Raw genomic sequence first — 26445 nt, 5'->3', positions numbered from 1 at the left:
TGCCTTCTTCATGTTGCCATAAGTAAAAGATTGTTTCTTTTCCTTTCTATTCAGATGCATTGGAATAAAAGACATGACACTTACTTTATTTTAAATCTAGACACCTTGGTTCCTCTGTGAGAAATTGTCTCCAAGTCTCTTCCTCTCTCCTTTTTCATGTGCTTGATATAGCCAAAACACGTATACATGGATTTGAGGAATATTGAATGGGAGGTGAAGTAGTGCATATAATACTTAAATTTAGAGTGAGTAACTCCACCATGATTCTAAGATGCTGTGTTTGTGTCTTTCCATATATGTCATGTCAGGGTAAAGATAAAGGAAGCTCTCAAGCTTAGAGCCCAAGACTAAGAACTGCATTCCCTTCTACAAGCTTTATTCTGCTTACATGACTCAGGAATCCCTAAATCTTGGCCAGAGTAGTTGGTAGGTTGGATCCCTTAAGCAACATTTATAGAAACAAATAACCGTGTTCACTGAAAATGCATCAAATTTGCTTTATGATAGCATTTTATTCAACAATTATGAAAAGAAATGTAGACAGAACAAAATGGGGAAAAGTGGGAGATATGTGTTACAAGCCAGCCACAGCTACATAGTGATACTCTATTTTAAAATAAGGGTTTGAGGATGAGGAGAAGTGCTGTGAAATGGAAACATCTGGCCCTGACGTAGCCATTACATTCCTGAACTCACACCAGTTGTATAGTGGCATCTTGCCTTGCCAGTAAACTCGTAGTGGTGGCCACACCCTTTGGATATGGTTTCAGGTGCAGACATACCCATTATAAGGTAGAGGAGGGGCTGGCTTGTGCTCTTTTGGGTTGCAGAGAGCATCAAATGGACAAAGACTGCATCTTTTAGATCAGGAAGTCGACAGCGGTTATTTACTATTGTCTGTGTAAGTGCTTCCCTAATAAATACCTGTCTGGTGGACTTATGTAAACCCCGCCTTTACATCTGTGGTTAGCTAACAAAATCAATCCATCTAAAGTCCTGCACAGATGAAGGAGTTTCTCACATCTCTTGCTGGGGAGATATTGGCAACTGATAACTGCTGGGGGAAGGAAAATCATAGTTTAAAATAAAAGCTATGTAAAGTGGACAAAGTGGATAGAGAGTCCCACCTCTAACAATGATCTGTTTGCAAATGATACCCACCGGGAAAGGGAAAATTAATTTCCTTCAATGGAGTGATACTGGGTATATATCAACCATTATATATCAACCATACACCAGGACAGGCTGAACGCACAGGAGTAGTTTGCATTTCATAGCACTTCTCCTCATCTTCAAGCCCTTACATGTTTTGTGCCTCCTCTTCTGAAATACTTCTTGACCTTTGTGGTAAGTGATAAGGGGCTATGGTGCCATTTAGTACTGAGCACTAAGTATCTTAGTCTTAGCTTTTGCACATTGTCTACTTCACCTTGACCAAGTCTGGGAGAAGCTGGAGTCTGCGAATAGAAACATAAATATTTAAAAAGGTATGTGACAGCATAACCAGGTAGGAAAGAAGAATGGCAAGGACCCTATGACCTCCCTAAGTATAAGCTTTTAACCAGAGTTATAGGGTTAAACCCAAAATCCCTCCCCGGAAGTGAGCCAGAATGCAGTTATTATCACACTGATAACAGTCACGTCACCACTGCACTAGTGGGTATATCCTGGCTGCTAGATCTATATTGTAGCATATGGGGTCCAGAACTGAATAATACCATTGATGCCTTTTCTCCCACATCAATTTCTGTCGCTATGAAAGATAACCATTAGTCCAGAAACACAAAAGTCTTCTGAGAGTGACATATTCCACACATGCAGGATAATTCCAAACAAGTTCATGAAGGCAAAACCACAGAGGTCCCTCAGAACCCATAATAAAGTGCCAGCAAGGGAGATAATTTGACCTAAGAAATAAAGATCAAAAGCCAAAAATTAAAAAATATGGCATTTTTTATAAGTGTGTTTCCAAGCATTGTACAATGTCTACCCTTATGATTAAGGATGCAACAAGTCACAGAACACTAGCCACCTGGGGTGTTTGATTATGTATTTGTATATAAGGGCTACTAACTGACAAATTACAGCCTATGAACTAACTGCAAGTTAACTTCAAATGTAAGTTTTTAATGATACATAACTCTTGGTAGAATCATGGCTAGATGATTAAACAGCCTGAGGCTCCCTGACAGCAACAGTGTTTGATTTCAACAAACATCCATATTTTACAAGAGTCTAGTTGCCTTGATTGGAAGATTTTGAAAACAGAAGTTTAGCAAGTACTCATATACATATCTGCCATTAAAATAAAAAGGCCTCTGTGGCTTGCTATGTTAGGCATAGGCTTCTGTTCCAGCCCCCAGATCACTGTGGTATGTTGAATAATCCACAATGCAGTTTTACAGAGAAGGCAAAGTCTTCTGAAGCTAGGATATGTAAAAATAATCAAAAGGCACAAAATAGAATTTGCATAGAGCTAAAATATCTTTCATTTTAATTTGGGAAGCCTTGTTTATAGAGTTCGGTTAAAATCCAAAGTCCGGTTGTGCCTGTCAAATTGTATTATTTATGCAAGAGAGTTTTCCTTCAAGCTATCATGCCTGGAGCTAATCATGAGACATAGCTATTTTACACAGTAATTTTGGATGACAGCTTCCCTGAGCTTATCTGAGTTTAGGAGGCAATTATAGAAACAAAGGTCATTAGTACCATGTTTTGTTACATAACAGTAATGCAAATATCCATGTATGTATTGTTACATATAATGGTAGAGCATCAAGACATTAATTTATATAAGGAAAACTCACCATTGTCATATAACAGACTAAATATTTGAAGACTTTTCGATTTTAGCAGTTTTAAGGACATAGTAATTCTGTTGCATTACTCTGATATCTTTAACACAATGCTTGTATTATCAATTATAATCAACCTGTTCTAGAAAAATATCTTCTGATTTGTACTAAGATATGCTTAATTTTATGCATGTAAGTTTATGTGCTTTCATTCAAAGTAACACAGATTAAAAATGAGTATATATTTTTTGGAATCCACAGTCTTTTTATTATTTTTTATTTATTTCTTGAAACACTTTTTTATTATATATTTTAATTAGAAACAAGCTTGTTTACCGTGACAGTCCCAGCTCCCTCTCCCTCCCCTCCATGCCTGGTTCGCACCCAATAGCCCCTCCAGCCTCCCACTCAATCCCTACTTCATTCCCCAGGGAGGGTAAGACCCTCCATGGGGGATCTCTAGCGTCTGTCATTTCATTCAGGGGAGGACCCAGGCCCTCCCCCAAGTGTCCAGATTGAGAGAGCATCACTCATTGTGGGATGGACGCCCAAAGTCCATTTGTGTGCCAGGAATAAATACTGTTTTACTACCCAAAGCCCCATAGATTGCCTAGGGTCTCCTCACTGACACCCACATTCAGAGGGTCTGGATCAGTCCCATGCTGGCTTCTCAGCCATCAGTCTGGGGTACAAGATCTCCCACTTGTTCAGGTCAGCTGTTTCTCTGGATTTTACCTGTCCCGTCTTGACCCCTTTGCTCGTCACTCTTCCCTCTCTGTCACTGGGTTCCAGGAGTTCAGTTCAGTGTTTAACTGTGTGTGTCTGCCTCTGCTTCCGTCTGTCACTGGATGGAGGTTCTAGGATGGTATGTAAGATAGTCTTCAAAATCCTTATCAGGGAGGGGCATTTAAAGTAGTCTCTCCACTACTGCTTAGTTTGCCAGTTGGTGTCATCCTTGTAGATCCCGGGAGATCTCACACTCTAGACATAACCAATCACTGAAAGAGCCAATTTTTCAGGAAGACATGCCAAAATATAGTAAATTGGGATGGCATAGTCCAGAGGAAGTAGTTTTTAAATATTTTTAAATGATTGGTGTGTATCTTCTCAAATTCCTAGGAGACACACTCTCACAACAAAGTACCTTGTTCCTCTGGCTCTTATAATCTCTTTGTCCTTCCTTCTCCAAAGATCCTTGAGCCCTAGTTTCTGGAGCTTTATTGCAGAGGAATCCACTGTGACTTCATTCCACAACTACACATATACACATACACAAGCATGCATATTCTTACACATAGACGTACATACTCATACACATTTGTAACAAGGATGAATGAGAAAACAGGACACGACTTTGAATAAAAGAACAAAGGTAGATATTTGGGAGGGTGTAGAGTGTAGAAAAGGAAGGGGAAATGATATAATTATACTATAATCTCAAAAAAATTGCAGTTAAAATGGCTGATGTGTCTAATCCACTCCTAGGTGGTCCTCTCAATACGATTTTGTACAATACGTTCTTTCTTGAGAGCTAGGTTTTGATTGGCACCCATGGTTGGGAAATAAAGTACACACATTCTTATTTGTGGTTGGGGAGGATGTTGATGGTGTTTAGTGAACCTGATTCTTGACTCACCCATTATTTTCCCCTCCTCCTTCTCAATCTGGTTGGTACTCATGGGTCTTTAACTGGTATTTATTCAGATACATAGCTGACAAAATAAGACCATGTGGCCTTGTTAATTAAGTGACTCACACGAAGAGAAAAATGCAGGTTTAATTGAAAAGTAGAGTGCTAAAATTGTCATCAAGATGAGTGAGTAAATTTCCAGAAATTTCTCTGGAGACTGCTTGGTGCCATGGAAATAGAAAGGTTGAATTTTCTTCTTGGCGTGCAGTTTCTGACTTTTTTTAAACAAGCACTTGCCTATGAAATAAGTGCTTTTACACATTTAGTGTGTGTGTGTGTGTGTGTGTGTGTGTGTGTAAATCTCATCTGTCATAATTAAATTTCAAGTAAACAGACCATATAAAATTGAGTCAGGAAGGTAGCAAGGTCAGATAGTCAGCTACATTTAGTATAAGATATCAAAATAAGATTCACAGTGAACATATGTAAAGGTAGTATTGCTGTTATCTGTTGGAGGAAGCCTGACAGCTGCAAAAAGGCATAAGAACTACTTAATGTCTACTGAGGTATGAAGAGACCAAAACAAAAACTGGTTCAAAGTACTAAACTGAGTGTAGAGCTGGGCAAGAAAGTTCATGCCTGTAATCTCAAATCTCAAGAGGCTGAGGAAAAAAGATACACTCTTAAGGCCAGCCTGCGCTATGTTTCAAACCCCATCTGAATGTTGATAAAAACAAAATAAGGCAACAGAAGAAAATCTAAGTGAATGGAACTCATTGGACTAATGGCTATCATTTGAGATATGTGCAGCTAAGCCATACAAGTTTAGAATTCTTCAGATGAAAGCACAATTAGAACCCGGAGTAGGTGACCTTTTGTCAGCTCTCTGACAGACTTAGGAGATTGATGCTATTGCTGATACTTGCTGACACTGCCACATCCTTGCATGGGTCTGGGTAGAGTTACTTACTCCAATTTACTTTGTACAAGTTTTATGGCTTGCGTCTTTAGAAAAATAAGGCATTCATGGTGAATAAATAATATAATAGCTACAAAAATTTCATGGGTTTTTCTAGTGTAAAAATAAAGTTAGCATAAAAAGAAATAGCTTAAGAGAAGTCTCTCTCTCTAGGGCAAAGAGATGACAAACTAGAGATATTAATTGAAGCAGAGCCCTTTATATTTTGTATGATTTCAGAGACATGTGTCTTTAAAGTGGAAATACACAGAATGACATGACTTCCAGTGGTACATGAGAAATACTACCTTCAATTATTTAAAAATGTTAATGGTATAGAAGTTACTTTTTGCTTTTGTTTGTTTATTTGTTTGTTTGTTGTTGTTGTTGTTTTTGTTTTTCGAGACAGAGTTTCTCTGTAGCTTTGGAGCCCATCCTGGAACTCACTGTGTAGACCAGGCTGACTTCAAACTCACGGAGACCCACCATCCTCTGTCTCCCTAGTGCTGGGATGGAAGGTGTGTGCCACTAACGTCCTGTTACTTTTTGTTTTTTAAAGAAATTGACACTATATTGTGAGTTGACTACGAAAAAGAATAGAATGTGGCTAGGCAGGCTTAAATCAGATGAAAGTATTACCAGGGGTAAATGGCCAAGTGCGTATAAACATATTAACTGTAGCAACTTTTTCCTTAATGTTGTTTTGCAGTACCTAAAACACTATGGAACACACTGAATGTTCAAAGTAATGCGTATAATATGTATGAGTGATGCCAAGACAGAAAGGGTACTACTCCCTTCAGTCTGCATGTATTTTATGGCATTGGCTTTTGTAAATTCTGATCACTCTTTAAAATTCCAAGAAAAACATAGACTAAACAGAAATAATTCTGTTTATTGGAAAAGTAAGAAACTTCCAAATTATGGCTAGAGAACAAGATGAACAGTCTGGAGAATTGGGTGTTTCTGCTGTGACAGACCTATTCCTTGCATCTCAGTCCCTTAAAGAAAGTTCAGCTCCTCCTATGGACTGCTTTGGTTAGATTTTCAAAAATGTGAAAAAGTTTAACATTTATCCTTTGTTGACTTCACTTTCTAATAATATCCTGTCACATGTTACATTTTTGAACTCTTCTTATTCTAAGTGAAGATCTGACTTATGCATTGTGCTCCTGGCATAAGATGCCAACATGTGGAGTTACCATACTACTTTATTAATTTCCTGTAGCTATAACTGTGCACTGTTGACAATTCTTGGTCACAAAAGTTTGGCTCACAATCATTAACATTTTCACTACTATTTATAGACTTCTCATGGCAAACTATGTAGCATATATTATTTCTGAGATCCCTTTGGCTACAGATTTCCTTTCTGGAATTTTGTATAAATATTTTAAACAATATGTACTTGGGAAACTAGAAAAGAAAAGTAAAATATGGGATATATATATATATGTATGTATATATATATATATATATATATATATATATATATATATATGCTCCCTGAGTATGACCAATGTGATTTTTTTTGTTTGTTTTACGAGACAGGGTTTCTCTGTTTTGGAGGCTGTCGGTCCAGCCTGGCCTCGAACTCACAGAGATCTGCCTGCCTCTGCCTCCCGAGTGCTGGGATTTAAGGGTTGCAGCACCAACGCCCGGCCCAATGTGATGTTACCAATTAAGAAATGCTAAATCTGAATAAAGGAAATATCCAGAGCAGTAGGCTTAACGTGTTAAATAACAGAAAACAGTTTTGTTATAGATTCTCACTTGTTCACTATTTAAGCACACAGGTACTCATTTGCATTCATGTTCTTCATGTTTTGCACAAACATGACACTATGTTGACAGGATGAAGAATGTTAGCACTAGAGCTGGCCTAATGCTAAAATTTAGGAACACTGCACATCTACTTGTAGGGGCTATCAGGACCAAAGATGATTTCCTGAATACTGACTTGAATTCTGAAAAGTTTCCAGACACTTACCACATCACTTAAACACATGAAATAACATACAGAAGACAATAATGTCACTTCTGTATTGGGTGAATGTCAGTTAACAACAAAAATATAACTGCAAAACAAATTATCGTTTCTTCTATATTAAGGTAATTATGTTATTATTTAGAAATGATGTATAACTAATTGATGTTTTAAATATTACTTTATTACTAAAGTCAACTTTGTAAAAGTTTATTATCGATTCATTCTTACAACAAAGACTTATTTTTTTTGCTTACTGTTTGTTCAATAGTCTAAAAATTATACTAAACCCTAAAGCTAGGAAAGAAACTCTGTCTTAACTAGTCATATTAAGGCACTGTAAAATGCAATGAGCTATTACAGAGCATTAACAAGGCAAGGTGATGCTTAAATATGAAAATATTTATTAAAAGATAGTGTTTGAAATAGACTTGAGAAAATGGGGAGTCAGAAATAGATATGGTAAAATGACATATTCAATTGTAGGTAAAATCTATAAATCTTATAAATTGAGGGCTTCAATATCACCTGCAGCTTCACAATACCCAGTGCTATTAACTAATGTTATTATTGGTGTAACACTTTAGTGATGGGTGCTAAGTCTTTGAATTTTGGACACTGTGTTAGGCAAGGTGAAATAACAGTTCCTTGTTCCTTTTGCTACTTGAGTATTCAACATAGACTATGGTAGGCAGGAAGTAGCCCAACAATATTGGCTGCTTAGATATTTGCATTGAGGTAAAGATGGACGGATGGAAGGAAGGAAGGAAGGGTGGAAGGAAGGAAGGAAGGAAGGATTGATGCATGGATGGATGAATTCATGGTTAAAAGAATTCATGAATGCATGAAGAAATGATACCCTTGGTAAAACTGAGGGAAAAATTTCAAAAGATGCTTTTCATCTTTGGCTAGAGTCAGAGCATTAGAAATCAGAATTTAGGGGTTATATATAGTGAGTCACTGTAAGGTTTTATACATGTAAGTAGGTTATTTATCACCATCAAGCTTTGCTATCCATATACTTAAATTGGCAATATATAAGACAGTTCATATAGTATCTCACTCCAAGCACAGCAAACAAAACAAGATACCTACTGCTCAAAATGGTGGTCCAAATGTCTATTCAAAACAAACACATTTTTGGAATTATTTTCCTTTTGTATAGTTTGAATTTTAAAACTTAAAGACTATAAAGGTGGCATTTTTTGAAGTAGAAGCCCCTTAAAGTTTTGTGAGTTTGGGAAGTATGTAAATTTTACAGAGGTTAAAGGAAAGGCAAAGTAGGAGAAAGCTTGAATCAGAAAAAGCAGAATGAAGGGAGTGAAACATCTTCTTTGACATAAATGAGCAATGGGCACAGCCAGCTCCAGCAATGATTCAGTATGTTTCTTTTACACATAATGCAAGTTCTGGGGGTCCCCTTGAGGTTTTCCTGACACAGAGGTTTATTTCTACTTTCCTTTTTGTTACTATAAAAATCATGATGACCAAAACAACTTAAGGGAATAAGGTTTTGTTTGATCTCACAACTCTTAGGTCATGATCCTTCATTGAGAGAAGTCAAGGCTCAAGGTGGGAGGAAGGAGGACTGCTTGTTGACTCACTCATAGGCTTCTTCTTACTGAATCTCATAGACAGCTCAGAACCATACCAGAGGCCCCTTAGACATCAGTTAAGAGAATCATGACAATCTCTCACAGATATCTTCACAGAAAAATCTATTAAAGATAGTTACATATTGAAACTTTTTTTGTAGCTGGTTCTAGGCTACGTCAATTTGACAGTACTAACTAGGTAAAAACTGATTAGATAATAAAACACAGTAAGAATTCAGTCACTGCAACACTGTTTGATGGACCATGATAGTTATTTTTCTTTTTACTTTTTTCATTTAATTTACACACCAATCACAGTTTCCCCTCTATCCTTTCTTCCTGTTCCCTCCCCCTACCTCCCAACTACTCCTCCCCATGCCCATTCACTACTCCTCTGTTCACAAAGGGGCAGGCATCCAATGGTAGTCAAGGAAGCAAGACATATTAAGTTGAGGCAGAATCAAGCACCTCCCCCTGCACCAAGGCTGGTCAAGGCATCCCAGCATAGGGAATAGGTTCCAAAAATCCATCTCATGTGCCAGGCATAGGTCCTTACCCCATAGGGGCCCCACAAACAGACTAAGCTCTACAACTGTCACATGCAGAGAGCCTAGGTTATTCCCATGCAGACTCTCTAGCTGTTGATCCAGAATCCTTATAAAACAATGTTTCTCATTTCATAACAACAGTAATAATGGAACAGTATATGGAGATAAATGTTGGAAGAAAAGTATTAAAGTGTTTGGTGATTATTTAATTTGTGTGATATCCTCTTGCATTACATCTCTAAATAATAGCACATTAATTAGTGGTGTGTGTTGTGATGGGAATCTACTTTAATAAATATAAGTGAATCATTGTAAGTTTATAGAACTTCATCATAGATTTATTCAAAGTATTCTAACAATAATTTAGACTAACATTAAGTTCAATGTAATGTGTATTTGATAAACATGAATAAGAAACCATATTATGCCAGTCTTAAACTGTATTAGATAAAAGTCATGGATTAGTATTTATTGGATCCATGAATCAAGATATTTAAAGGATAGCAGTATTCCTGGACCAGCCAACTATATGAGTTTTCTTATTAATTTTAATCTTCAAATTTTGTCTTATATTATGATATTCCTCTTTGAGTTTTTTCTTTTTCAAATGCATTTTCAAATATTTTTATTTCTCTTCCAGGAATTTGCTGCACTAACTAAGGAACTGAATGCTTGCCGGGAACAACTTCTAGAAAAGGAAGAAGAAATTTCAGAGCTGAAAGCTGAAAGAAACAACACAAGAGTAAGCATGAAGCTATTTTTTTGTTATGTATAAATAGTCTACTGTCATGTATCAGCACACATCTAAAAACCTGCAAAAAAAAAACCTTTAGGAGTACTTTGAGCAGATTTCAATTCACAGTTAGTTACTTCAAAAAGAAGGAGACTTGGTATAATACCCAAAATAAAAAGAAAGGAAACCAAAATTATAGTCTCTGCTAAATCACTATGTTGCCTTGCAAAATGTCTCCATTTCTTCTGGCCTTTACTTCATAGTCTTTTAAAAAGAGTAAGGGATAGGTTGCAACATTCCAGTGATCTTTGATCCACATTTCATTCTAGCAAGAACTCATTTAAAAATAAAGGAAAAGAAATTAAAGTTGGAAAGCTATTGGGTCAACCTCTACCAATTAAAAGAGTTTTACCACGTTTATTTAATTAGATGTCTTAGAGGTTGATAGTTCTAATCACCATCCTATTATATGATAAAACAGATATTTTCTTCATTCGCCTCTTAGAAATTCTTGTACATTGTCAGTCAGATGATGCGCCATGTAGGAATAAAATTCAGAATCAGACAAATGATAATGTATGTTTTGTGGTCCAGAATAAAATATTACTGGATTTCATAGAATAAATAATTAATTATATTACTCACAGATTAATGTAATGCTATAGCTAAATGGAAGGAGAAACCACTTTCATGTGGTTATAATTGCAATCTTACTATTAGGAAGGTGAAATTATGTTAAGTGCCATAGTCTTCCAGGGTTTGTCCTCTGCAGATCAAATGTGATTATTAGCCAACTTGTTTTTCTTTTGGTGTTAGTTACAGTGTTATGCAAATGTAGCTCCACAGTCACTGTTGGTGCCTCCAGTGAGAGGTAGACTTGCATGCAAGAGGGCTCTACCATCAAGCTCATTTCTGTCTTTATTCATCAGGTTCTGACTGCATGGTGAAAATAAATCACATGTGTGCTTTGTGCATGGGAATTAATTGGTTTCCATCAAGGCTTTTTGACAAGCAAGTCACATAGTCTGCCTCTAATACAACCTGGCTAGGGCAGTTAGTTTGGACCATGTGCTGAAATTTTTGGTTTCACTCCCCATGTTTGTTTTTTTTTTAACTCTTGATTTTTAAAATAGTACTGCGTTTCCATGAAAATGTGCCTCTTTCTGCCATAATCTTTGTTCTGCGCTGTCCCATGGTTTTGAATTTTAATAGATGCTGCTGCATTCTCTGCTCTAACGGAACACTGACAATTGTGAAAGTGGGAGAAGAAGCAGGAGAATTGTGGAAAATGAAAACCTTCAGTTTCATTTTTGCGAAAATCCTCATATTAAAAATGCATCAGATCCAGTGGGTTGTGGTGGTGCACGCCTTTAATCCCAGCACTTGGGAGACTGAGGCAGGGGGATCTCTATGTGTTCGAGACCAGCTAGTTCCAGAAGAGCCTCCAAACCCTGCCTGAACGCCTCCCCCAAAATGCATCAGATCATTTTGTTACCTACATATGTACATCTATCTATGTCTTTTCATTCTTCATTCTTTTATTCCATTTTACAACCATGTGAAGAATATACTGTGTTTATCCCCACTTTAATGACAAAGCAAGTCAAATGTATCAAAGGTCACAATAAAATAACAGAGAATTAGAAAGGTAATACAATGTATGCAGAGCCTGGACCACTGGCACAGATCCACGAGGCCACTGGGAGAACTACCCACATTATACCCGCACAGGATCTCAAAGATTTATCATGGCTTAAATGAAACATTGCCCAAGAGTCAACACCCTGCTGTGTGGCATATGTCATTTGTTTTAATTGTGAGTGATTTTGGGATTAGGATTTGTTTCTGTAACCACATGATTTTCAACATGTTAAACCCCCTGAGTGCATAAGGACATTTGGCTCTTTACCTGAGAAGGCTCACAAGGGTGTAGGGAGCTATCCTGAAATACCTGCTAATGTAACAGTGAGAAGACAAAGCTTTCCTTATGACAACAAGGCCAAAACAATGAAACTGTTGAGTAGAAGCAAGGTTGATATCTGCTAATACTACACAAACAAAATTTTTCTGTGTTCTTTAAAGAGGTAACATGAGATTTCTTGTTATATATTAGATCAAGGCAAACAGATTTCTGAATCCTATGGAATATAAAATCTTGATAATACACTGACTTCTTAGGGTAAATAGCCACTTCAGTCCTCCTTGATCCCATCAAAAACAATATAAATCTATAGCTCTAAGATTCAAACTTATCTTTTTCTTCCCCTTAATGCCATATCAATTATACACTGATATAGGAACATATGACAGTATTTCAGACAGATTTATTTAATAACATTTTTACTATATGCTGTGTCTTGGTATGAACACCTACACATTACTACTGGAAAGTGAGCATCAAGACAACACAAACTTCCTTCTACTAAACAGTACCTGATTAGGTACAGTCTTGAGTTTAATTGCAAATGAGTGTTCTAATTTCTAGGGTTCTGATAAACATTCCACATTAATGAGTTAGCATCTACTTACGAATTGAAACAAATAACACAAAAAGACAACTCAGAAATTAAACTACTAAATATGATGATAAAGTTGAACTATCATCAAAAACAACAAATCAGAAAGTAATCTGTATCATGATAACTAAACGAATTTTATCATTTATCACAATTTCTGTGATAGATGAATGGAGTTAAATATACACACTTATAATAATGCAAACTTAGTATTTGACAATAATTAAGGGCTGGTGGTTTTTCTAAAGATTTACACAGATGCCCCATTGTAGCCCTCCAGCAATTTTACCATCTCTAAAAGCTGCATAAGCATGAGGGAAGTAATATGGAAATAATTTACTGTTTCAGTGATGCTGGGTCCTATATTTCAGAAATTTTCATGTTTGCATGTGACTCCAAATAATATTTGATCCAAAGGTAGTTCCCTTTAAATTTTGTAATTCAGTTTTAATGAAGTTTATTAGTTTTTCAGGAAATAGTGCATTTATTCAGTCAGAACTGAAATTTTTTTATCATGAATAGCTTTTGTCAACAAAGAAATTCCCAGTCCTAAGTATTAAATTAATGAAAGAATTATTCCAATTTCAAATTTTTCTTTAAGCCATCTGCTCACCAAGTAATTAAATGGAGGTGAACTAGTAAACTAATACTATGTATGATTATATAATGGTAAAAACTTCAAAATTTATAATGGATAGTTATAGAAATATACTAAAAGGCTTTATTGCTTAAAATTTATATGCACCTAAGAATATAGAAAATTATAAAACATTTTTATTCATAAAAATCTGTCTGATAATAAATAGGCAAGTTGTGTGTTTATGTTGTGTGACAGTGTTATTAGGGAAACCTGAAAAAATACCTACTCACCCCAGATAGGGATTTGACAATTGAACAGATTAAAAACAAAACAAAAGTCCAACTTGGGGAACATAGGAATTTTTGAGACTATTAAAGAAGAGGTAAGGAGTTACTGGAGTAGAAATGGCTCACTTCAGAGGTTTGGATAATAACCCAATGATGAGAGAACACAAAAGTGAACTCCAGTTAATAATCTCTTATTATAGGCTGGCTGCCAGAGAGTCTGAGAAACAGAGCCTTTAACCAATGACTGATAGAAGCAGAGGCAGACACCCATAGCTAAACACTGAGCTGAACTCAAGGAACCCAGAGACAGAAAGGGAGGATTGATGAGTATAGGGGTCAAGACTGGGCTTGTTTAACCCACAGAAACAGCTGACCAAAACAAGGGGGAACTCTCGAACCCCGGACTGATGGCTGGGAATCCATCATGGGACTGATCAAGAACCCCTGAATCTGAATATGGGTGTCAGTGAGGAGAACTAGGCAATCTATGGGGCCTTGGGTAGTAGATCAGTATTTATCCCTGGCATACAAATGGACTTTGGGTGTCCATTCCATAATGAGAGATGCACTCTCAGCCTAGACTCTTGGGGGAGAGTCTAGGCCATACCCTGGATGAAATGACAGACTATGGACACCCCCATGGAGGGCCTTACCCTCCCTGGGGAAAGGACTGGGGATTGGAGGAGGGGGATGGGGAAGGTTGGCAGAAGGAAATGGGAGGAGGGGAGGGAAAGAGAGAGGGACCTGGGATTGACATGTGAAGCACCCTTGTTTTTAATTTAAATTTAAAAATAAAAAGGAAAATAAAATAAAAAAGAATATATTATATGAAAGCATCTTAAATTATAAAACATAAATAAATAATAAAAATAAACTGTTATTATGCTCATTCAGGAGGAAATGAATGAATCTGAGCACACATGGCATCAGTAGATGTTCTGGCAGGTAACTGAGTAGCTGAATTCTGGAGATTGACAAACTCATAAAGAATGAGTATGCAAAGGGGCATATAAAATGTAAGGTGTGATTTACAGATTGTGAGCATGACATAACAAATCCCTGTGGTACAAGACTTGTGAGTGAGTGTATTTTTTTAGGTCAAACATATAAATAGGCAAGCTAGAAATATAGTAATCTGTGGTTTAGCAGGTAGAGCAGCAGTTATGAAAGAGTTGCGCTTATGGATAATGGAAGTGTCTATAGTGAAATCGTTGGATGTGAACTTGTAAAATTAGAATGGAAATCTGGATTGTTTTTTTTCTTGTTTCTTTACATTAGAAACAAGCTTGTTTTACATGTCAATCCCAGTTCCCTCTCCCTTCCCTCCTCCCCTGTGCCACAAGACCCCCTATCCCATCCCCTTTCTGGGTGAGGACTTCCATGGGGGATCTTGGAGCAGGGCCTAGACACTTCCCATGTGTCTACATTGAGAGAGTATCCATCTATGTGGAGTGGGCTCCCAAAGTCCATAGGGATGAATACTGATCTACTACCAGAGGTCCCATAGATTGCCCAGGCATCCTAACAGAAACCCACATTCAGTCCTATGCTGGAGTAAGGAGAAATAGAAGGGAATGGGAGGACATGAAGGAACAGGAAGATTGTGCCAGGGAAGAATAGAAGTGAGCAAGTAAAGGAATACCATAATAGACAGAGCCATTATAGGTTTAAAGAGAATCTGGCACTAGGGAAATGTTCAGAGACCTACAAGGATAACCCCAACTAACAATATAAGCAATAGTAGAGAAGCTACTTTAAATGCTCTTCTCTGATAATTGAAAATGATGACTATCTTATATACCATCCTAGAGCCTTCATCCAGTAGCTGATGGAAGCAGAAGCAGAAAGCCACAGCTAAAAACTGAGCTGAAGTCCTAGGAGGGAGGTGTTGCAGAGAGGGAGGAGTGATGAGAAAAGGGGTCAAGACCAGGATGGAGAAACCCACAGAAACAGCTGACCTGAACGAGGGGGAGCTCATGGACCCCAGACTGATAGCTGGGAAACCAGCATCAGAAACGTAGATTGTTAAGAATATATAAATTTTGACAATAAATATTGGAAAAAGCATCTTAATGAATAATAAATATTACCATAAATTATGAATGGGCTAATGTTGGGAGAGAACTGAAATAACCAGAATGCTAACACACTTATGGTAATGATCAGGCCATGGCAGGCTGGACTACAGTGCAAGTTCTCTGTTACACAGACAAACCCTGTCTGAAAAGGAAATCAAACAAAACAAAAACAAAAGGATGTTTCCTTCACACACCCCTTTAGAATGCTTCTAAACTACAAGGATGTATTATCAGAAAATCTGTGTGGTTAAAAAGAAACAGAAAAAGGGGCAGAAAATTGTAGTATTTTACTGTTTATTTGTTTGGTGTGTGTGTGTGTGTGTGTGTGTGTGTGTGTGTGTGCTCTGTTTTGGGAAAGTGGAATCTGCAGTGTGTGAAGAACTTTCCAAAAGAATACAGAGTGTTGAGATTTACAACTGTCTTTGGTGGTAGAATAATACTTCATTACGTTCCATCAAGTTAATGTTATCCCATACACTTCTCATTCTAAACTGGCACAAGAAGTGTAATATTCAGAAATATTAATTGAATCAACATAATTCCTTTATATTTATGGAAAAATGTAATCCTATAGTTTGGTTTTTCATAAACATCATCTAAATGTAAGGCTCATGCATGTTCTTATAATGATTTTGATTAGATTGAACCTTTAAGATTTAACTCAAAATACCCAGAGTCCATATTTAACTTTGACACTGATCCATACACACACAGAGAAAATGCCTTCACTTTAAAAGTGCTTCATGTATTTCCATGCGTTTTTGTAGGTAGCTGAGGTGCTACCCAAGTAGACAAAGAATCACAAGACTGCTACTTAAATGCGTAGAAGGCTATCATTCTCATGTCGTTTCCTTTGCAACAAGCAAATATAACACAGCTACTTTTAAAAAAGTCAACATTGTGACATATTCTGAAAACAATTATCAAAGGATTAATAAAACATTACATTCAAATATTATGCAATTGTATTTTTAAGGAATAAATGCTATCTAACAGCTAACTTTTTGTTCCATACACAGCTTTTCAAGTCTTTGATTCCTTCTGATTTCATAACTAAGTTGTCATACTTACTAGAACAGATGTTCTCAACCTATCGATCATGACCCCATATAGAGTTCAAATGATCCCTTGACAGGGATGACCACTGGAAAAAAACACAGATATTAATATTATGACTCATATCAGTGACAACGTTACAGTTATGAAGTAGTAATGAAAATTGTTTTATGGCTAGGGCTCAGCACAGCATGAGGAACTGTATTAAAGGGTGTCAGCATTAGGAAGGTTGAGAACCATTGTATCAGAAGAATATCTGGCATTGGTTATTACTCAGTGATTTGTTGCAAGACTGAAGGCAGACTTGTGCTTGGCTTTGTTGTATTTTATAAACCTTGAGTTAACATATCGTACTCCCTCAGGTTATCATGGGTGTTGTGAAGACATATAATAGTTTAAGTTAGAGTTCCCCCCAAAAACATGCTGGTCAGCTGTAATCACAAGACAACCGCATTTTCTGTTGATTCCACAGCTGTTACTAGAGCACTTGGAGTGCCTCGTGTCACGTCATGAAAGGTCCCTAAGGATGACAGTGGTGAAGCGGCAAGCCCAGTCTCCCTCAGGGGTGTCCAGTGAAGTGGAGGTCCTCAAAGCACTGAAATCTTTGTTTGAGCACCACAAGGCCTTGGATGAAAAGGTACAGTACAGAAACTATTCTTTAGGCAAAGCTGTGCTTCTATTAGGAGCGGCAAGCTGCTTATTTTCACACAAATGAGCATGTAATGTAGGTCTAAGGAACACTTTTGAGTTAAGAAAAAAAAAACTTTAAAAACCAGCAAGTGTTTGTGGATGGAGAGTATTCTTGACAACATGCATTTATTTATACCATTGAATGTACAACTTGTCAGAATTAGACCCTGTTACATTCCTACATCCCTGGTCCAGAGATCAAGTACTAGGTAAGAATATTCAGTGTCTCTATCTCTGTTTCTGCCATAGATCCCTTTTTCCTTTCTCTGAAGTGCATGTCCATAGATGTCCTATATTCAAAAACAAAATAAAGCAGACCAGTAACTGAGAGCCTCATGTGTTTTGAAGTGCAAACCAGGCATGCTTTAACTGTTAGATATCTATATTTGAAGCCTCCCTTGTGAGGGTGCTGCTGACATCTTATTTTCAAGTTCACATGTTGATAGTTTCTGCTGCTAACAACAGAATAGAAGGAAAACTCATTTTTCAGTCCTTCCACGAGTAGCTACAAACCTCTCTTAGCTGCTTTTTAAAAAAGTTCACCTGGCAAATATAAGGCAATCTGGAGATAATATCCTTTAGAGATTAGGTTAGGTTTATGACACAATTTTCTATTTTATAGAAGTTCAAAGAAGCGATTTTAAAATGTAAAAGTGTTAGGAATTAGCATAGCAAGAACTAGGACACGTCATTGTAAAATACATGACATGTTCTGAGCATTAAAGTTCAAGTTTGGAATTACTGCCAGTTTATATCTAGGTTTTGAGTATGTAGAATTTAGTTCCACTTAATATTTATATACGTATACATTATCATCAGTCTCTCAACTAGTTCTTAGAGCAGAGGATCATGTGAAATGTCTGTACAAGGATAACACTAATTCTGTCTTCTAGATTATTAAGAAGAAGCTGTATCCCATTTTCACTTTGGTTATAAGAGGCAAAAACTGTGAATACTTTGAAGAAGATAAAAACACAGGTTTTATATATATAAGTAGCCATGTTAAGTCTAATATCAAGAAATTATACATATTTAGCTTCTATTATCCTTCCTTTAGTCATGAAAATTCAATGATAAAATTCTGCAAGAATTTATAGAATATTTGATTTATGTCAGATTTGTCACACCAAGTACAACATTCATTTCATGACTAAAGGGTTCATGGTCCTAGGCATTTGCATATCAAAACAGTCAGTTAGGAAACGAGCATGCAAGGCCCCATGCCATCAAAAAAGTACTGTCGTGATTTATTGGAATGGCAAAGGTGTTAGAAATGAATCATAGTTAATCTAAATATTAATGAACGAGTAAAAGCCAGAAACAGATGACCGAATCCGTGGAGCCAGTATGTAATATGACTGGAATCTGTGATATCAGCATGGCTTTTCCATAGAAATGACTTTATTGAAAGAATTAAATAAACTGGGAGTGCACATCTTCAATCTCAGCACTTGGGAAACAGAGACATGTGGGTCTCTGTGAGTTCGAGACCAGCGTGTTCTACAAGAGCTAGTTCCAGGACAGCCTCCAAAGGTACACAGAGAAACACTGTCTCAAAAAAAAAAGAAAGAAAGACTTAAAGAAATATATTAGAGAGTGCATGATTTTTTTCATGTTTCCTGTAAGAACTCCAGCATCTCTTAAGCAAGTGAGTGACTTTGACCAGAGTAGAAATTAGCAAATACTTTTAAGACAGCATCCTGGTTTTCTGAGCACATTTAGAACAATATAAAACAATTATCATGTACAAGTTCCATCAGAGTATAGATCAATAAAATATTGTCTAATATGGCGCCATGAACAATTGTGGCACTTATAAACTTTCCACAAGTGTCACAGATCTTGGCAAGTTCACGAGCAGCTGAACTGGTACCCATGAACTTGTCCTGATAAAATGCTGAGATTCCCCTCGTGGGTAGGGAGGTCTGTCCAAATGGCTTACCTTCTCCATTTAACTGCTCTTTTTCAGATGTAGATAATAACTGTATCTACCTGGGACTTCTGCAAGGGCCGTCTATGATAAAATGTGCAAAGCTTTGAACTACTGCTTAATATAAGGAATTCTTTTTCAGTTAATGTCAAAGAATATTCTAATTATCAAATGAAAATGTCAACCTTTGTTACAAATTTGAAACTAAGTGATCTCCCTCTTGGCCCAGATGCTTAACATTTCATTTGTTTAATGAGCAACTAATTTGTACCCAAGTGCCTGCATGAGCAGTTAGTTTCCTTGAGAGTAATTTGCAGTTTCTTTGAGAACAGGGAGGAGTAAATGAAAAGGTATATAATAAATAATTAGTATTTTAACCTAAAGGCTATGGCTATAAAAATAAAGACAAAAATATAAGAAAATGTAATTAATTATGCCTCAGGCAGAAAATACTTCCAACTTTACCACAGAAAATAAACAAACTATAAAACGCTGGACATGGGCAGTGACCATTATAATGACTTGCAGTTTTAAATATTGTTCACTTATATAAGTAATGATACAGGTTGATTTTTCAAGATTAACTACAACCAACAGTAATTTTGGCAACAGCCTCAATTGTTTCTGCAGTAGGGCAAATGCAACTCAAAGAACTTCAAATCTATGTATGTAACGCCATGTCCATCAATTATATTTTTATGGTCAACTATCCCAGAGTCAAAATGCACTTGAACTTCAGATGTAAGAAGATTTCCTCTTGGGCTGGAGAGATGGCTCAGCCATTAAGGGCTAGGCTCACAACCAAAAATATAAGAAGATTTCCTCACAATTTTTATATGACAGAATCAATAATTACCACAATGAACCCTTGCAATACCTTTATTTCAATTTAGAATGTTCATTTCTTCAGTCAACCTCTTCATTGGGCAATACATTTGTCATATTGAGGGACTTGTTTTCTTTTAATCTTCTATGATAACATTATCAACAACTTGGAATATATTTTGAAGAAAATGCTTCATTAGCATTTTCATACCATTCTGAAGAATGAAGAAGTAACATATTAATATAGAAATAAAATTTTGAACAATACAAATAATTTGATTGGAGGTTACCATGTTCCTGTGTAAAAAATCAATGCAAGTAAGGTAAAACTTCATGACAGCAGTAATTCAATCCAATGAAAAGAGAAGGGTGAGTGATAGGGACAACTTCAAACTACAACTGTGTATTTCTTCTTTGGGCAAAAATTAAACAATTATTGTTTTCCATGACATATAAAATCTATCTTCCTAAACGTACATGAGCACATAATCCACAGAAAAATATTGTTAAAAATAACTATGATATTCTATCAGTACAATATTCTAATAGTACTGGATGTCTCATCAACCAGGGTCACCAGATCCCATTATAAAGATAAGTATTCTACACTCCTCTGAGACAAAACAGCAAAGACTTCAGCCCAAGTGTTATTCAGTTATTTATCAGAATTATCCTAGCTGTTCTTATAAATATTTTGATATTTTTCTAAACCACTGATGTATTGCAATCAATCAAAGCTAAAGAGAGACTCTGTACATAGGAGTTTAATGCTAAATGTTATTCTATTTTGTATTGCCAGTATATAAAAATTAGACCATAAAACTATAGTTGGGCTATGCTTCAGCAGATAAATATACTCAGTTAACTGACTGTATAAAACTATCATAACAGAATGTTAAATATAAATGTTAGAGACATTTACAACTTATGTTTGCCCTAAATTTAAATAAACACTACTTGCTCTGTTTCTTAGAACAAGGAAATTATTACAACTTTAAAATTTTATATAATTCATACATTCATAGTTAGCTTATATTCTTATTTAACCTAATTATTTAAGAACAATGCTATACGATAAAATACACAGGCTATTAAGTGGCAAAATTAGTTTTCAGGGATATAACTATAGTATTAAAACGAATATTTTTAAAGAAATTCCTATAAAGTTTAATAGAAAACATATTGATTTATAAATAATCAGAAACTTGTAATGAATTGTGTCTTAAATCTATAGTTTATTGATTTCTTAGGTAAATTAAACTACCACAGTCATTAAGTAAATATCTTCCCAGGGAAGTTTGCCTTTGGTAAATCTAATAAAAAGTTTACATATTGGCATAAGCATATAATTTGGGATTTTTTTTTCTCAATTTGATTTGTCTTGGTTTTTTATTTATTTTGACACAGGACTTACTAAGTAGACTGAGCTGGCCTGTAACTTGTTATATATCTCAATTTGGCCTTCAGCTCACAATATTCGAGGGTTGGGGATTGACTGGAATGTGCCATCATACTTGGTTTCAATTTTAGAAGTTGTTCAGAAAGCATAAGTCAAGGAAACTTTTCTGTGAATTTCAGTTATATAGGAAAAATGTTTAAGACATCCCTGCTTTCAAAGGATTACCAGCCTAAAATCCACACCACCAGAGAAGCTAGGAAACAAGGAGGACCCTAAGAGAGACATACATGGTCCTGTGGAGAAGGGGAAAGGGAAGAGCTCCTGAGCTAATGGGGAGCATGGAGGGAGGGGGGGAGGGAGTTAGGAGAAAGAGGAGGGGAGAAGGGGACATGAAGGAACAGGAAGATTGAGTCAGGGGAGGAATGAAGGAGTGCAAGAAAAGAGATACCATAATAGAGGGAGCCATTATAGGTTTAAAGAGAAATATGGCACTAGGGAAATGTCCAGAGATCTACAAGGATGACCCCAACTAACAATCTAAGCAATAGTAGAGAAGCTACCTTAAATGTCCTTCACTGATAATGAGATTGATGACTACCTTATCTGACATCCTAGAGCCTTCATCCAGTAGCTGATGGAAGCAGAAACAGACACCCATAGATCAACACTGAGCCGAAATCCTGGAATCCAGTTGCAGAGAGGGAGGAATGATGAGCAAAGGGATAAAGACCAGGCTGGAGTAATCCATAAAACAGATGACCTGAACGAGGGGGAGCTCATGGACCCCAGACTGACTGATAGCTGAGAAACCAGCATAGGACTGATCCTGACACCCTGAACATGGGTGTCAGGAAGCCTGGGCAATCCTAATTAGTAGTGGAACAGTATTTATCTCTAGTATATGAATGGATTTTGGGAGGCCATTCCACATAGAGGGATACCCTCTCAATCTAGACCCATGGGGAAGGGTCTAGGCCCTGTTCCAAATGATATGACCTACTCTGAAGATTCCCCATGGAATGCCTCACTCTCCCTGGGGAGCAGAAAGGGGATAGGATAGGGGGTCAGTGGGAGGGCAGAGAGGGGGGGAAGGAGAGGGTACTGGGATTGACATGTGAAACAAGCTTGATTAAATAAAAAAACAACCATTAAAAATAATGGAATAAAAAAGTAGAAACAACAAAAATGTACATATATATGTATATATATATAATATATGTGTATATACAAAAAACAAAACAAAGCCCCCTCCTCCAAACAAAAGAGACCAAAACATAAACACCATGGAGTTGGACTATGATGACCAAATACTCCTAAGTAGGAGGCCTGCACTGGATTACGGCTTATATAATCATTGATACTCCACTGGCAGGGGAGAAAAGACATCCCTACTTTCAAATTAAAATGTGTTTAGTTCTAAAATATGCCTTTTCTAGAGGTATGTGGCTACAAGGTGAGAACTTCAAAATCATTAACACTTTGTAGTCACTCAAAAAAAAAACAATCAGTCTTCATTTTACAAGAACTCTTTGGTTTTAGACAAATCACCTTGAGGTTACACACCAAAAGCCAACAAAAAATTCACTTCATTTAAAGATGAGTTTTGCCTATTTGCTTGCTTGATCATTGATAGTTTTTCAAGGATATCCTGGTTATGTTTTGGCAATTGGTCTCTGCTTGCCATGAATCAGAAATTGGAGCAAGGCCAATCATTTTCCAAGCACACTGTAAAATTATCAGTTCACCTACAAATGAATTTGATATAAGGTCATCAACTTGATACAGTAATGCCTCTGAGGTGACAATGTGTTCATGTTGCTCATGCCAGGTATATGAGTCTGCTTGAAGAATGACTATTTGTCCCTTATGTTAATGATGGCTTCACCATAGTTTCCTATATCTGGAATGTACATTACTGCACATATTTTGATTTTTTCTTCTAGGTAAGGGAGCGACTGAGGGTTTCTTTAGAGAGAGTCTCTGCACTGGAAGAGGAACTAGCTTCAGCTAATCAGGAGGTAACACACCAAACCTGCCTTCTTGGAGGCACACTATTGCTCACATGCTGGCCCTCGCGTTACGCGTTGCTTTTGTTAATACTGTCACAAAATCAATTACGTTCTTTCTGTCTGTGCTGCTGACTGACACCCATGGAAATGACTTGCCAGGGTCTGTGTTCTGGTTTCTGCCTGTCCAAATATGTCACCAGGAAACCAAAGAAAACCCACCAAGGGTTAGGAGATGGCTATTTAGTAAACTAGTTCTAGAAATAAGTGAAACACAACACTGAAACTGGGCTCTGTGTCAAGTTGCTCTTAAACTTTGAAATGCTAAAAATGAAATGAATACCCCTAGATGGTACAGACATCCATTTCCCCTCAAAATTCACCCAATATCCAGTTTCCAAAGTATTGTGCCCAGGCCTAGCATGACCACCGAATTAGCATCTTTGAGAAGATTCAAAGACATCATTTACAGTCATGGCTTAAGATTTAAAGAACTGTGGTCCAATCAGGTTCAGACCCATTCAGACTTTGTGCATGTTGCCACACCCCTGTGAGTTCATATATGCTTCAGTCCTGCTGTTTAGAAAGCTTTGGTTTTCTGGAGTTCTCCCAGAACTTACTTCAATTGATAACTGCTTGGAAATGAAAACATTATTTTTCTCAGATGGAGTCTCATTTAGTATACAAACTCTTAAGACCAAGACCCATGCCCAAGAGTAGATGGCCCACACAAAATAAACTAAATGGTATTTTGGGAGGGATTTTTGTTTCATAATGCTTTTTCTAGGCATTTTTTCTTTTCTTAGGTTCTTTGCTCATATATTATAGTTTACTTTTTTGTGTCTTCATGAGAGTAACCTGAGTGTAACTCTTAGCCTTTATGTATTTCTTGTTATTTCTTTGCCACTTTGCGTTTCTGTACATTTGTTTGTTGTTTATTTTTTATTTCTTGTCTTTTTATTTTTTAGATGCTGTTTTTTGTTTGTTTTGTTTTGAAGATAGAAAGCCAGAAAAAATGAAAATTTGAATGGGTAGGGAGATGGGGAGGATGTGGGAGGAACTGGGGGAGGGGAAAACATTTCAGAGTAAATTGTATGAAAACAAATCTACTTCCAATAATAAAAAAGAAGAAAGATTTTAAAATGTTTTTCTTTATGAGTTTTCTCTTTTTATTTTATTGTATTAGTTAACTTGATAATTAGACTACATACACAGAAATAAAAATATGGGTCTTTATTAGGGAATAAAATAATGCCGTCTTCATCTAATTTTGTGTCATGACAAGTGCACTTACAAAGTTTATTCTTGTGATATTTGTTTTACTGGTTCTAAATATAAAAATAAATAAACTTATCTTCCTGTATTTTTAATAATTTAAAATGTGAAGAACTAATTTTAATACTAAGTATTATTAAGGATTTCAAACAAAACAAAAGCATTTAACAAAAGTCTTTATCTGATGATATTTATAGTATTAAAAGAATATTTCCATATATTTTCAAAACACAGAATAAATTCTATTTACTACCCACTACTGATTATTGCTTTTTAAAAATAACTTAATCTTAACAAAGTCATTCATTTATACATTTGTTGGCTCCAAGCTTAATAATTAAAGCTTTGAAAATAATAGTCTTTTGACAGAGGAAGGCTAGAGTAGAGAAAGTGCTTGCCATATAAAAATAGTGCGAAAATCTTAGTTTCATTCTTGTTGCTATGATAAAATTCTCAGACAAAAGCAGTTTAAGAGATGAAAAGGATTATAGTTATTGTAGTTCACAATTCCAGGATAATGTCCACCATTGTGGCAGAGTCAAGGTAGCAACAATGGAAGTAGCTAACCACATTACACCGACAATCAAGAGTAGACATCAACAATTAGATGTACTTGTACTGCTTGTCAGGTTACTTTCTCCACTCGTACACAGTTCAGAATCCCCTTTAAAGGGAATTTCCTCTGAGAACACATAGCAATGCCAGAGATCTGGCATAGGGTTACAACTGCCCTTTTTATTTCCTGAGGTCCTGGTGGTGACAGTAACTGTTAAAGAAACAAGAGATTTACTCAATCCCTGAATTTAGAAATGAGAAGTCAGAGAGTTGAGGTCTAGATAGTGAGACATATATTGACATATTTATAGCTGAATGTATTTACGAGTACGTACAAGCTGATATTTTGTTCTATATCATCTTGCGTAATTCATTCAGTCCTGTTTTCTCTTTGGGTATCTTGCTTGCTAGCCCTCATTTTCTTTCACCTCATCTTCTTATTCTCACATATGAATCTGCATTTTTCTCTGTAAACCATTCTGAAGATAATTTGTGTTTCTGTAGACTTTACGCATTATTCTCTTTCATAAGCGTCGGGAGAAGAGGCAAAAGCTGAAATACAACTTCTGGTTGGCAAATCAGTCCATACACTGAAAGAATTGTAAGCATATCTAGAACAGTTTTTAATTTTTCCAAGGACATTACCTACTCTGCCATCTTCATTTATTTTGTATGATATTCCTTTAGAGTCTACATGGGCTATTAATAGAATAAAATAAGTAGCTTTGTTTATGAAGCAATAATAAGTTCCAGTCTGGTGAATGCTCCAAAACATCCTTCTTTTGGATAAAGGACCAAGTTTTCATTAATGATGCCAAAGTTTTTGTAAATACAATTATAATGTATTAGTTTAAGAAAAAGAAAATATTTATATGTAGCACAAGTTATTATTTGTTTTCATTCTTTGTGAGAATATGTACTATTGCAAGTAGAGAGGTTTGGGGATTTTTTATGACTTATTATTCTCATAAAAAATGAAAAGTATCTTCTATTTTGCGGTTA

The 26445-nt window shown here is 36.2% G+C and overlaps 1 protein-coding gene across 25 annotated transcripts in view; it reads left to right on the top strand.

The window, feature by feature from the left end:
- The window catches only part of Ppfia2 (PTPRF interacting protein alpha 2), a 451568-nt gene that overhangs the window by 264719 nt on the left and 160404 nt on the right, over positions 1–26445 (top strand). For all 25 annotated transcript variants that reach the window (XM_040754942.1, XM_013111885.3, XM_040754945.1 and 22 more), the window contains 3 exons: positions 10154–10255; positions 17236–17400; positions 23551–23625. In XM_040754942.1, the coding sequence (XP_040610876.1) occupies positions 10154–10255; positions 17236–17400; positions 23551–23625 (342 nt within the window). The remainder of the gene's footprint in view (positions 1–10153; positions 10256–17235; positions 17401–23550; positions 23626–26445) is intronic.

Source organism: Mesocricetus auratus, unplaced genomic scaffold, assembly GCF_017639785.1.
Source record: "Mesocricetus auratus isolate SY011 unplaced genomic scaffold, BCM_Maur_2.0 Super-Scaffold_100011, whole genome shotgun sequence".
Taxonomy (NCBI): domain Eukaryota; kingdom Metazoa; phylum Chordata; class Mammalia; order Rodentia; family Cricetidae; genus Mesocricetus; species Mesocricetus auratus.
This window is presented reverse-complemented; position numbering and strand designations above follow the sequence as displayed.